Source organism: Camarhynchus parvulus, chromosome 5 (genome assembly GCF_901933205.1).
Source record: "Camarhynchus parvulus chromosome 5, STF_HiC, whole genome shotgun sequence".
NCBI lineage: Eukaryota > Metazoa > Chordata > Aves > Passeriformes > Thraupidae > Camarhynchus > Camarhynchus parvulus.
Genome location: NC_044575.1, coordinates 53,893,807 through 53,908,288, shown reverse-complemented (window position 1 = coordinate 53,908,288; position 14,482 = coordinate 53,893,807). Strand labels below are relative to the sequence as shown.

The window sequence follows — 14,482 nt, the reverse complement described above, 5'->3', positions numbered from 1 at the left end:
TACGGGTTTGTCAGTACTAAAAAAGAAATTAAACTTTCAGAGGATTTGGCTTGTCTCAGAGAAATCTTGGATGTGGCTGTCATTTATGATAATTTTCCTAGCTTTTAGAAGTTTTTGGAATAATGACAATAGACACCCTTCAAGGAGCTGTCCCTTAGAGCTGGCAGAGAATATTTTTTTTTCTGGCTTCATGCTACACTTTAAAAAAAAAACTGAGCTCTAACTCATGTGTCTCAAGTAAAAAATGGAAACTCTGATCCATACCTATTTGAATCTCAAAGACCTGGATGTACCTAAGACTAGCAGCTTTGAAAGTTTGAAACTTCTGGAGAAAGATTAGATTTTGGATTTTGGACTTATCTGGACATCTCCCTTTCAAGTGCAGATCTTGCTATTCTGCACTCCTGAGGTGTCAAAACAAGCACTGCAGAAAGAGCCCAGGCACAAATTGCTGGGCTGTGGACTCTGCCTCAGAGACCAAGTGCTTAAGAAGACACTGTGGTACTTCATTGTTATGCAACAACATTTCTTCAGAGACGTTTTAAAGAAACACCAAGCTACATTACCTGGAAGGACAAAAAGTTGCCTATTAAACCTGAGTTGTTATATATCAATTCTGCAAGATTTAGAAGGGGAAATAAAAGAGACACTAATCTGAAAACCATGTTATGTGTATGTGAAATATGTATGTAAAATATTTTAATGGAATAAAAATAAGTTCAAAGTTTAAAATAGTTCTATTCAGGGTGGTTTATAACACTCTCTTGGAAACCTTTCATGAAAAGCAAGGGAATAGACATAAGGAAATTTCAAGGAAAAAAACAAGTGGAATTACGCCTGTATATTAAAGTTGCAGTGACCTGGAGTTGTCTGTCAGTAGGGATCCAGTCCTGCAGTTCTCTCTCAGGCAAAATTTCTTTTGACATCAGTGAGAGGTTTTGCTTAAATAAGGACTAAAATGTGACATTTGCACTTTCTTTAGGAGTGCATTACAGTGGCAGCTGTTTGTAGATTAGTTCAAGAAGTCCTTTTCAGACTCCACACAGGAATCTGTGCAAGGAACTGTATGTTCGAAAGAGGATATTTTTTTTCAAACAAACATACATGCTTTTCATACCCTTTCTAAATAACAGCTGACTTGACAGGCTGAAAGACTCATCATTGTGCACATGGTACTTTATGTGCAACCCAACTTTCCTGCAAGATAACTGCACAGTTTAAATTAAATCCCAATATCTGCATTGCCCAACAAGTGGGAGCTGTATGGTGCTTCTGGCACTTTGATTTCTTGGATGAACTAGCTTCCTTTTTCAATTTTTATTTATTTTAAGGTGTGCATGAATTAATTTCAGATGATGTAAGTACAAATAAGAGCTTAAAGGATAATTTTGCAGACATGGCAAGTGAACCTTTGTTCTTTAAAATTCCAGTTTTGTGTGTCATTATTTTAACAGATAACACAGCTGAATTCCTTGTTAAGTACTGTCATGGTTGTTAATTTCCAGGCAAAATTTGTCTGCCACCCTGTTTTATATTTAATATGAAGAGACTAACATAATGCCCCTTGTTTCTTTTTCTTTTCTCTTTTGGGGTTTTTTTAAGCTGTTTACATGTGTGAAATAGAAAGGCATCAGCCTCAAGTCTTTGAGAATCAGGATAAGGAGAGCTTCCCTTCCCTTGAAAATCCCTTACCTGCTGTGGTTGGAGTGACCTATGAACTCTGTGCTGGCATTGTGGACAAGCCAGGCCTTTCTTTAGAAGAAATTGCTTGTGAGGAAGTTTTGGAAGAGTGTGGCTATCGTGTTTCCATTGCAGACCTCAGGAGGATCACTTCTTACAGGTAAATAGCAGCAAGTTACAACATCCAGCATTTCACAGACTGCTGAAGTGGCCTGAGTGTTCCCTCTTGCCTTGTTTAAGCAGAGTGTTGGAGGAACGTGGACCTTTCTTGTGAAGGTACAAGAAAGGTGTAATTTTTTGCAAGTGAGAGGAGTATTTACAGAAATGTAAGGAATTAGAAATATATAATCAATATGATAATTATGAGATTGAATTCCCAGGAAGAATCATACCATTGTGACTTATTTCAAAGACTATTAGAACAGGAAGAAGTTGCATTGGGCTCTTCATAGTTTATTACAGCACTAGAAAACAGCCCATCTTTACTATACTGGGTGTTTTCCATCTCTGATTCTTATTATTCAGATTAACAATAGAAACTGCCCACGATGCTCTCTGATTAACCTTTAACATGATTTTGCAGAAGCAGAGAACCTGTGGTATTAGATCTCTTCATAATATTTGGTCTGTAATTAAAGCTTCTTTGAATTGGACAATAATTATTGTTATATATGAAGATTTTGCAGATCTGACTGTCAAAATTATTGCATTTTATTTTTGCAGGGTTACAAATAGTTATTGAAATTGTTTTTAACATGTTTTAAAACATTTATTAGGAATAAAGGGAAAATTAATATGTAAGTGGAAAAATACAAAATGTGAGTTGCTGGTGAAAAAAAAACAAAGAGAAACTTTGCACACAGCTTTAATCCTATTATATCTCATTCCCAGCTTTTAGTATTGTTATCCAAAATGTATGTATGTTTGTATTTTACAGAGAAAGCAGCAGGTTTTATACTTTCTTTATTTTACTTGACAACTCCATTGAACTAGACACTGTCATTGGTTTTTAATTTGGGAATTGAATACAAATCCACAGCTGTCAATCCTGGCAAATGTTATTTCCTGCTGGATTAACAAGCAGTGCTTCTGTTGAGGGGAGGGGGTGAATCACAGGAGCTGTCTTTTACAACTCATTGAAACCAGATTAAGGGTTTGTTCTGCTGAAAGAAAAAGTGTCTTCCAGATTTATGAGCAAAAGCTGTCTATAGAATTTCACAGGTTGGGTGACACTGACAGGCTGCTGCATGCAGATATATACATATGTATGTGTATGTATGTATGTGCATACAAATGCAAAGGAGGAAAAGTACAATACAATTCCTGTAGAAGGTTGGAGATTTAGTGCAGAAGTTTGACTCAATATTAATGATTTATATCTGCCTAAAACTCTCTGTGTTTTGGTGTTGATAAATGTCTTTATATGTTACAGGTGGTTGTTCATCCAGTTGCTTTTTTTTTAATTGCACTGACTTGTGAAGTGTGTATACAATTGGGGTTTTCTTTGTTGAGACCTTTGCAAAGAGCTCATAATCCTCCACTGTCCATGTGAACACAGCTTTCTGCCCATGGAGATCCATGCTGAAGTCAGAAGGGCCAGTATAATTTTTACATTTTTAAATTAATATGAAAGGTTGAAGCCCCAAAGAATGTATTTCACAGGTTTTTTTGTGTGATTTCCCGTGCTCTAATTTTATGATTTTATTCCAAATATTTTGGTATTCCTATTAGGAGTGTCCTGTTTTCCTCCAGCCAAGGATTGGCATCTTTCTGATCCTTGAGGATTTGATGCAAAGAAAGGAAGTAATCAGTTCATTTATGGTCTCCTAAGGACATTTTTTCTGTAATGGCTACACTACATATAAGAATTCCTGGGCTTTTTCTAAGTGCAGCAGGTTTTTCCAAGTGGTTTTTGCTGCTGTTTCATGCTGTGACTGTCAATACAAAGCACAGGCATAAAGCATTGCATTAATGCATATGCATGCCATTACAATTGCAATGCATCCTGCACTTGTACTCTTATCTCCCATCCCAGCAATCTGTGTAATAGCTGCTCTGCATTATTTATTGATCCAGTGCCTCAGGTCAGAGTTTTGGGGGCTCTTTCTAGATGGCTCCTCTTCCAAAGATCAGCCTCAGCTGGGCTGGCACCAGTTGTGACAAATGTGCATCTGTGCTTTCTCTCAAATCTGACCATTCTGTGGCCTCTCTTGGAGGGTTTTGGCATTCTGTCTGAAGTGTCCTGTCTGTCTGTACCACAAGCAACTTTCCCTTCATGTCTTGCCTAAATTTCCCTTTCTTTACTTCAACATTGACACTTACTACTCTGTCCCCAGTGGACATGAAGTACTTCTGCCCCTTTCACCTCCTTGTTCAAGCATGTTCCCTTTATTTTATTTTTGCCTGTGCAAAACTATTTTAGTTGATTTAGTCTTTCTCTTCAGATCATATTTTCTAGATATCTGATCATTCCTTCTGCTATCCTCTGCCTTCTCTCCATCTGGTCTGCACATTTCTTAAAAATTTAGTGCCCAAAGTGAAGCAGAGTTCTTTAGTGGGAGCTTTCCTGGGTAGAGTGGAAGCATTATCTCCCCTAGTCTCACAGATCATTCTTTATACACTGGAGTTTGTTGTTTGCCTTTTTTGCAGAGGCATTACATTACTGATGTAATTTATCTTCCACAATGCCTCCCCTGTCTCAAACCTAGGATTTGAACCTGATGATCCTTGTGGGTCCCTTCCAACTCAGAATATTCCATGATTCTGCATTGTCATTCACCTCCTGTCCATATTCTGTGTCGTCTCAGCCTTTGATCTGAAAGCAGGGAGTTGTATTCCTAATGGCACCCCTTTCTGGAATCATGGGCATCAGAAGGAAATTGTCTGCCTGGAATAAAAGCAGGATTTGAGTTAGACCTGACAGAAGGGCAGGAAGAGCCAAAGACACATCAAATGTAAAGGGAGAAGTGGTTTTGGCTAGGGGAGTCAATACATTTCTGTGCCTAATGGATTAGGAAAGATGGAGCATGGACAATCCATAGGGAGAACTTAGACTATGGGGAAGAATTGAAAATTAAAACCTTGAGTGGAAAAAAGAAGAAGAAGAGATGAAGGAACAAAGCAGAGAAAAATCATAGGCAGAGAACTGAAGTACATTCATTGTGGTAGAGAAGAATTCTCTGTAAAGAAATGAGGAAAGTACTTAGATTGTATTTGACTTTGCTCTGTTCTCTGTTCTATAACTAGAGGTTAGGGGTAATCTGAAGATAGCAGGGATTTTCCTCATTTATTATCAGGGCCTGTAGCAGTGGTTTTGGGGGATTTTTTTTTAGTGCTTCTCAGCTAAGCTGGAAAGTGTGGGCCCAGTACTGCCACAGGTAATTCATACACATGCAGGTAACCCACTGGACCCCTGATTAAGCTCTGTCAAAGCTCCAGTGACTTAATACTCATCACATGGAAGTCAGACAGTGAATTAAGCAGATCTCAGACTTAATTACCTTGAATGATCCACAGAGGAGCTGTGGAGTCAATGAGGAATCAGGAAAGAAGCCAGGAGTTGGGGAATTTAGGCCATTTCAGTAAGAGTCTTTGGAACAAATTGTTCCAGCAGCAGGAGGACAGTATGGTGTGGGTGAGTGAGGGAGGCTGGGCTGGGGGCAGATAACAAGAAACACAAACATATTTAGAGGAACTTGACTGGAGGAGGACAGAGGAATCACACTTCAAAAATCAGAAATACCTGTTCCTATTATAGAAAATTGCCAGACAGGAGGTGAATTGAAATGCAGATGGTTCATGTTGCTGTGTAGACAGAGGAGGAATCATTCTGAAAAGAATCTGTATTGTTTGCAGCCTGTGTGGTGAGTTTAGTATCATCACAAATTTCCACTTTTGTGCTTGGCATCCAGTAACTTCATTTTGGTATTGCAAAAAGGTTGGTTTAAATTATGGCAGCAGCTAATTCACTTTTGGAGACTTCAGGAAGTTTTGGTGGCTGCTGATGTCTTGAGTTCTTGTCAGTTGTATGTATGGCATCAGTCAAAAATAGCATAGGTGGTTGATGTAGGGATGTAAAGGAATTACCTGATTCAATAATAAAATAACAAAATGAAGCTAATCCTATTGTAGTATAATTATACACTGAGAGTTCATGAAGGTTGAAGTTAAATTCAACATTCTTAAAAGCTCTAAAAGAAATCTGTGAGATTCGCTTAATGTTTGGGGTTTTTTTTCACAAATAGAAAATTTTTTAAGTGAATGTCTTACTTTGGACTTACTCATGTACCAGATATTACAATTTTTCTTTCTGTCATGGCATCCCAGCAGTTTTCTGATTGAATCCCATGTGCTGGGAGTTAGTTTCTTAGGTTGAAATACTTCCAGCTATCTGCCTTGAGACATGTTTCCTTACAAGACAAGGACAGGGAATTAAGTTGTTGTTGTTGTCGTTGATGTTATTGTTGCTATTGCAAAGTATTTTCTTTTAGTTCTGGAAAATGTTGGTTGTCCTGAAGAATATTTATAAAATTAATTGGACTTCAGTAACACCTCAGAACATCAGGGTAGAATTGAACCAGATCTTCTGGTTCAACTTCCTTTTCCCTTCAATACATCTTTATTTTCTCCCAGAGGCTGTAAAAAAACTCTTGGCTTTGACCTGGATACAATAGGAGCTGTAGGTTCTCAGCCCCACAGCAAAGAAACCAGATGGATTAGTTTAAAGGACTGACTATATTAAAATAGGTACTCACTTTAATCTTCCTACATTTGATTTTTTTCCCAAAGTGTACAAGAAGAGCATTCAGAGAATTTATATTAGATGTTCCAATTACTGTGCCATGGCTTTTAGCCTCTGTGCAATGAGGTAAAAATTGTTTGTATTCACAGGTTTTTATGTAGAAAGAATAATAGCATTGAAAATCTTAGAGTGCATTATAATTAGAAAGATCACCTGCTAGTACACCTGTTGGGTGATGGAATAATGTAATATAATTTTATGTTAATTACCTCTGTGCTTTTTTCCTGCACCTGCCGCTCATAATGTCAGAACTGTACAAAGGCCCTAAGAAGTGACAATAGGAGCTGCATGTCACTGATCATCAGTTTACATGTTGCATGCCTAAGTGGATCTTGATTTAAGCATAAATAACAGAGATTTGTGTCACATTTATTTGTAAACATGAATTATGTATTCACTCTATACCCAAATTTTGCATCCAGATGGCTTATGTCTTAGAAAAAGATATATTGCTTTGAGGAATTTGGACATTAACTATGTAAGGTTAAAACCAAAATAAAAGATAAATTTCTATGTCGATAAGAATGTTGATTGTGTATAGATTTTGTATTTGTTTAATATTAACACATTACAAGAAATTTAGCTTTTAATTGCTGTCTGTCAGAAATCTGAACTAAAGTAATGTCTTCACAAGGATAAATCAATTTGTTTGTTCCCCATGTTGTAGCAGAGGAGAAGAGTATAAATACTGTTTATATTCTCATACATGCTTTTTTCTTCAAATTAAAAGTGTAATATTTACAAACATCATACTTATGAATTAGACAATTGGTTGCAATAGGTGAGCACCCAGACATAAGAAAAAGGCAAAGCTAATCTGAACCAAAGCTTTGAATTTTGGCCCCAGTTACCAATGTGTTTGTGTGTGGACATGCACACATAAGCATACTTATTGTGAAGAAAGAACCTCATGGACTGTTGGCAAACTCAGTCTCACTTGTGGCTTCAGACACTACTAAACCTTTTTTTTTACGCCATAAGATACTGTTTCCCACTTCTGATAAAAAATGTATGTACTGTATCTTTATGCTCATGAACTTAGGACAAGTGAAAAGTCCCATTTTGTGAGCTGGATTTCGAGCACTGTGTATTTCCTCGTGCATTTGATAAAAGGGAACAGTTAAACAAAGGCTTTGTGGTAGCTGATATTGCTGTGTTTCAAAAACAGATTGGAGTGACAATCTGCCTCCTGTGTTTCCCCTGGTCTGAGGAGGAAGTAGATGGAAATACTGTAATTACAGCCTCGTGCTGCCAGCCCATCCCACCCTGGGCAGGAGGGGAGAAGTGCTTCGCAGTCATTCTGCAGAAGTTCCTCCTCTGGTGTGGCATTGCCTGAAAGTGTGTTGCCCAGGGCTTTAAAAGCCATAGCATGATTTAAGCTCACTGTTTGAGTGTTTTATTCAAAATGAAATATGGGAAGGCAGCACACAATCTTGTTTTGATGTGTTCAACTTTTATATATAAGTTACTATTGTGATAAAAACCATACAACTTTGGTATCCTTACTTTGACATGCTTACATTCCTAGACTTGCTGTTGTCAAAGGTAATGGAGGTTTCTAACTGTCTGAAGCAATGCAGAAAGTTCAGTGCTAATAGACTTTTGGGGTTTAAAATCTCTCTGTTGAAATTACAGGGCTTGTGAGCTTAAGCCCTAATGACTTGACAAGGATATTTGTGAGCCCTGGAGCTGTTAATTGGAACGACCATCAGCTCCTCAGAGGAAACCAATCCTCAGGATGAAGAGGCAAAGAAAACCGAGCTGTGTTTTGTGTAGATCATTTGCCTTTGTCCCGCAGTGGCAAATAAATCAAGCCCTGTGCAGACACATCAGAATACAGCTGGAACAGCCAGCTGAGGTCAAGCCAGGCTTAGTAGGTCTGGGTCAGTGTGAGCCATGACCTGCTGGGTTTGGTGCTAAACCCTGGACTGACAGTGAAGCCTGAAGTCTCACCATGGGCTGGTGCTGGGTTCAGACCTGCCCACCCTCCCCCAGCCAGGCCTCTCTTGTCCCAGGAAGGCACCTTTATCTGCAAGGTGGCTTTCCCAGGCTGAAACTCATCACTTGCAGTTCGGGTGTGCTGACCCCTGTGATTTCCACAGATGCAAAGCTAATGAATATAGCTGTAATCTGTTAATAGGTGACTCATTTCAGACCATGGCAAAAGTGTTTTATTTGTAGTGGGGAATACTGGGGTGAGGAAAAGTGTACGTCACAGATGTGGGACAGAAGAAGATTGTAGCAGAAAGAGGAGTATAAACAGGATTAAATGCACATCAAAATTCCTTAAGCAGCATACTCAGAAAGTGCAGGTCATTGTGCAAAAGCAGAGAAGATTCCCAGTGACAGATAAACCTGCAAGCACACTGCAAACATAATTTTTCCTGTAGCCTATTCACCAGTCAGACCCACTTCCTCCCTCTCTGCTCTCTTCCAGTGCCCAAAATCACTGAAATGTACAATGTTTTTGCAAGGTTCTATGGAAAATCACTTTATTACTTCTACCTGAAAAGCTTCAAAGCAACAAACCTAACTTTTGATTTCTATAAGAGCCAAAGGTACTAAGACAGATAAAATGTGAATAGCATTGATTTTTGTGCAATTTTCTAAGGACAAGCAAGATACATTAGCAGTCTGGAAATGTTGTGAAAGACAGCAGTAAGCAATACTGGAGAATATTTAATTTAGTGAAGGGCAGTCCATGTGGATCTATGCAAAAATGATCAACTGGCAGTGTAAACCAGAGCATTTAGAGAAGGAAACAGCAAGTGAAAAAAGGTAAGATATTTGCCTCTTTTAAGAAAAAAGAGTATATTTCTAGATCTTTCAACTTCTTTCTGAAACAACTGAAATGGTCTTTTAGAATCAGAGACTAATGGAATATACTGAGTTGGAAGGCACCCACGAGGATCATTGGGTGCAGCTCCTGACTGTGCACAGGACACTCCAAGGGTCACACCCTGTGCCTGAGAGCCTTGTCCAAAGGCTTCTTGAGCTCTGTCAGCCTTGGTGCTGTGACCACTGCCCTGGGGGAGCCTTTCCAGTGCCCAAACACTCTCTGGGTGAAGAACCTTTCTCTAATATCCAACCTAAACCTCTCCTGACTCAGCTTTGTGCTGTTTCCTTGGTTCCTATCGCTGCCACAGGGGTGAGGAGATGGCTGTCTGTCCCTCTGCTGCACCTCGTGAGGATGTTGAAGGCAGAATCCAACACGTGCCCTTGTTGAACTCCATATGGGTGGTGATTGCTCCTCTCTTAATTCATTGAGGTCTCTCTGCAGGGCCTCTCTGCCCTTGAAGGACTCAACACCTCCTCCCAGTTTAGTATCATCAAATTGGGAGGAACTGTCAACTCCCTTGAGGGAGACTAGACAACAAATTAAAGCAGTGAATATGTTTATAAATAACATCCTGCAACAGTCTGCAAAGTCACCATCTCAATAGTGAAGGAATTCTAGGTAGGCTTAGAAATGTTAGACTTGCTGGTTTGGGGAAGAAAGAGTAGAACAGAATGTAATGAGGATTAATACCAGCATTCTTTAATTTTATTTATAGCTCACTTGGAAGTTTTTATTACTTTTTAGCTAATACCTTGTGGCAAAGTTGCAGCAGAGAAGAGAAAGTTAGGTAATCAAGTAAGAAGGAATGACCATGTGGGTATGTCCTCCTTTGAATATGCATTGTTAGAATTTTTTGTTTATTTCTGTGGTTAATTATATGCCAATAGATGTGAAGAAATACCATAACTTTGGGCATCATAACAAAGGAAGGACCTTGATGTCCAGGACTTTCATCTTTTCAAGTATGTTAAGTGTAGTAGCCACTCTTGATATATTTAGTTCATAACTAGGGAGTATCGTGAATAAGTACAAAGAAATTACACCATATGGAAATCAGTCCTGCTATTTGAGCTGTGGTAGCAAGAGCTGAGTCTTGCAGTGTAGCACCTTGGAAATTGGTTTTCCTTTACTTTAGAGAAAAGATGTGTGGAAAGTGAAATGATTTCACAGCTGTAGCTATTTCATAAGGAAATGGTCACAGGTGCTATAGAAGGAGATTATGCTGTAAATAATCAAGCCAGAATGTTCTTGTAGAGTACTTCTTATATAAATTTGCTGGGTTTGTATATAACCTTTATATAATATCAAGTGTACATGGAAATACTCAAGTTAGGATAATTTCCATTCTCCAGGTGGGGCACCCAGAGGAAGGTGTCAGACTTGATACTCATTATAAAAAAAAATAACAGGACATTAAATATATTATGCACAGTACTGTGTTTTTCATGGAACCTGTGGCAACCAGCAAACTGCATTCTTTGTATTGCAAATTTTACAGTTGGTTAAAACATGAATCAAAAACCCCAGTCCTAACACTGGAATAAAATTATGAGCACAGAATGAAAGAGGTTCAATATCAACCTTCAGAGTTCCTGAAAATGCCAAAGATGGTCAAGTTTCTTTACACAGATGTACAGGAATGATCCTGGAGGGGTGACACATCTTGTCCAAAGTCACAGAATGCATCAGAAGTAATTTTAGGAAAAGAATTCACTGATTCACTCCCTATTCAATATTTTTTAAAAGTGTGTATTGATGTAAGAAACCAATAGTCACTATTAGAAACCAACTTCTCTAGTCACTGTTAATTCCTCAAACAAAATAATTGCCAGTGTTCTTAGAAAACTGAGAGACAAATGTTTAATTCCTGCTTTGGGGTGTGATGTGTGCTGGATTAACTGAAAGATTTAGTTGACTAATGGTTGGGTAAATCTGGATATATGCTCTTAAGATCGTAACACTGCTACAAATCTGAGAATCCTCTGTATGTGTAATAATATGGAAGCTAATTTTTCATCTTGCCCTAATGCCTCATTCATAGTTTCAGTGAACTTTGGATCCAGATTTAGTGTGAAAAGTCGCTTGTAATCATGTGAAATGAAGAAATTGCAATTACAATGTGAATATTTTCTTGGAAGGACTAAATGAGTGGATTATCTACTTATCCCTTATTTAATAATACCTAAATTAAATAGTCCTAAGGAAATAGAGGATTAACAAATAAGAAGTATAATACACAGCAAGCAGTCTAGCTGAAGAAAGACTACATAATCTAAAATATCCTCAACTAAATCCACTGAAGCAAATTTAGCAGGGAGACAGAATTACTTTGGACATGTGCGTGCTTACAGTGGTCCATTTGGGTCAAGGCTAAAGTTCAGGAAGGATAGAGAGAGACTCTCAGACTGCCTTTCCCTTCTTTACCTATCCAGTCCTCGAGTGGAGGACTCCAGCTGTGAATGGACATAATCCTCTTAAGAGTAAAAAATCTAAATATTTGTGTAAAAACAAGCAAACAAATGTAGCACGACAGCACACAGACAGACTGGGGAGCTTCTTGCTGGTTTTTGTGCATCTCTGTGAGTCATCCTGCAGTTTGCTCTCCCTGAGGTCAGCTGGAAGAACTTCTGTTGACTTCAGTGTGTGTAGGACAACAGTTCACCAATACAATATTTTTTTTCCTTTTTTATTTTATCCCAAAATCACATATTTCCAAATAATACATTTGAAGGTGGATCTATTTTATATGGAACTGTATTCAAAGCTGTTGGTATTTCTGCTTGAAAGTTGCAATCAATTTCTGTCTCAGTAATTGTGTCTCACACGTGAAGGACCCAGGTTTGCATTCCCAGCTCCTTGATGCCTTCTTTCTAGTTAAACCAGAGTTTCCTCTCTGCTTTTTTGCAGGTCTGGAGTTGGTGTGACAGGTTCTAGGCAGACTTTGTTTTATGCAGAAGTAAACGACCAGATGAGAACCAGTGGAGGAGGTGGCCAGCCTGAAGAAGGAGAGCTGATTGAAGTTGTGGAAATACCTTTAGGAGAATCCATGAAGTTTGCTTATGATGAGACTTTCCCGAAGACAATGGGCGTCATCTTCAGCTTCATGTGGTTCCACAACAACATAGCACCTAAACTACCCAAAAAGTAAAGCACCATGATTTTAAGGAAAGCTTTTCTGCTGGTGCTGTGCCTGCAGAAAGCTGCAAATTTGCCTGCCTCAATCAACTCAACTTCTCACAGGACAAATTTTTCTTTAAATAAACTTAGAAGTATAATCTGAATTAAAATCTTCACACAGTTTCCATTATTAGCAAAATACTAACTGGAATCACTGGGGCCAGGATTTGCCTTGGAGAGGCAAATGTTGATTTTTGTGCAAAGGTTAAGTGAATGTGTCCAGATCTCCTTTCTCACAGCACTGTTTTGAGGAGTTGCCCAAGCCCTCAGCACAGCTGCCTCAGGAGCCTCTCACCGTGTCTACATAATAGCAACTGTGTATTCATTGTCAGTTTTGATATTTTTTTAAAGAAAGCAGCAAACCTTAATAGTCACAGATACCTTAACAAGGTTCCTGAGGGAGCAGCTTTCTCTGTGTGTATGGCTCCTGTGCAGAGGAGGCCTTTGCATTTCTGAACATGCAAACCTTTGTTTCATAGGCAACCAGGTCTGTAATTCCTGCTGACGTGTCACTTGGACAATGCAGCAGCTGTAAGATGATGTGCTCCTGTTTGTTCCCATCACAATGCTGGGCAGCACTGATGGTGATGGAGGGGTGAAGGATGGGGGCTTCTGCTGGAACACATGCTTCTTTGTTTGCTTTATGGGCAGTAGTTGATAAGTCAGATCAAACTTTGTCCCCTAGAGCGGGACCAGAGAGGCCGAATTCTTTTAATTTGATGATGAGGTGATTAACACAAGGGATTGCTCTGAGGCTTGCTGTGGTCTCAATTTCCTTACCACCCAAATGGGAGGAATGGGACTTACCCCTCAGATAACACTTCTTGGAATCTAATTATTGGAAGTGCTTTATTGTGATTTTATCATGATTTGTGCAGTTTACATGAAAGCCTGTGCAACCTGCACAGACGTCCTGAGGAATGGCTTTTTAAATCAACGTCTTGATTTAATAATTTGATTTAATTTGATTTAATAAAGTGGTCTAATTAGAACATATAGTACTTGTTCTATCAGTGTAGTTTGGATGTGGACTGTTTGTCATGTGAAACTGTTAAGAGCATGAATGAAACAGAATGAAGTCTGGCAATTTAATTATATACTGGGTTATGTTATTCACTGACTTAATCAACATGCCCACATTATAAATGCCTCCAGGAGTACTGAGGTGCTAAGTGTGTTTAGAACAGAACTGCAAATATGCAAACTTGAACTTAACAGCTGAAATAAATGCAGCAGAGGTGTCTGATGGTGTCCAGTGGCTGATTTTAAATCACTGCTTATCTCAATAGGTGTATAAATAAAAAAGGTTTTTTTTAAAAAGAGCTTTTTGAATTGCTGCTTGCTGGTTCTCCTCCTGATAGGGAGGAAAGGTCCTTGGAAAGCCACTGAAGAAGGAGCAGCCTCTGCCTGTGCAGTCAGGCTATCTGTGGAAGTTCAGACACAGCTGTGTTGAGCTGGGCCTGGTCCATGGTGAGTCAAAGGCTGAGTTATTGTGAGAAGCAAATAAATTCTGTCTGTCTGATGTATTTACATTGGAAGGTGTTTCAAGGTGGGGTCTCCACTGCTCTGTCTAGTACATTGTGTCCTGATGGCTGCTGAGGCCTTTATGAATTACTACAGTCCATAGAATAAATAATGCCTTTTATTCCAAGCTGTAGTAACCAAAGTTTCTGTTTGATTCCACCAAAATTACTGGCCACAGAGCAGCTTGTGTGCATACATGTCAAAGGTCTTTTTTCTGTATAATGCAGAAATTGGGAAAAATAAAATATTTTGCCCTCCAAGGTGCTGTGACTATGCCTCTTAATGTACCAAACCTCCCTGAGGCAGTGCCAGGCTTGCCAAAACCTGGCCCCAGGTCCTGCTGCTTCTCAGGGGTGGGGTGAGAGCTGGAGGTCACCCTGTGGGAAGAGGGGGACATGTGGCAGTGTGGAGGGGTGTGGGGAGGAAGCCACAGGGGTGGCAGGGTGGCATCAGTGCTCTGC

The 14,482-nt window shown here is 39.1% G+C and overlaps 1 protein-coding gene across 2 annotated transcripts in view; it reads left to right on the top strand.

Moving 5' to 3' along the window:
* NUDT14 (nudix hydrolase 14) overlaps nucleotides 1-14,273 on the top strand; it is a 60,910-nt gene extending 46,637 nt beyond the window's left edge. For both annotated transcript variants that reach the window (XM_030949953.1, XM_030949954.1), the window contains exons 4-5: nucleotides 1,603-1,840; nucleotides 12,228-14,273. In XM_030949953.1, the coding sequence (XP_030805813.1) occupies nucleotides 1,603-1,840; nucleotides 12,228-12,468 (479 nt within the window). In that variant the 3' untranslated portion in view covers nucleotides 12,469-14,273. The remainder of the gene's footprint in view (nucleotides 1-1,602; nucleotides 1,841-12,227) is intronic.
* The last annotated feature ends 209 nt before the right edge of the window (nucleotides 14,274-14,482 follow it).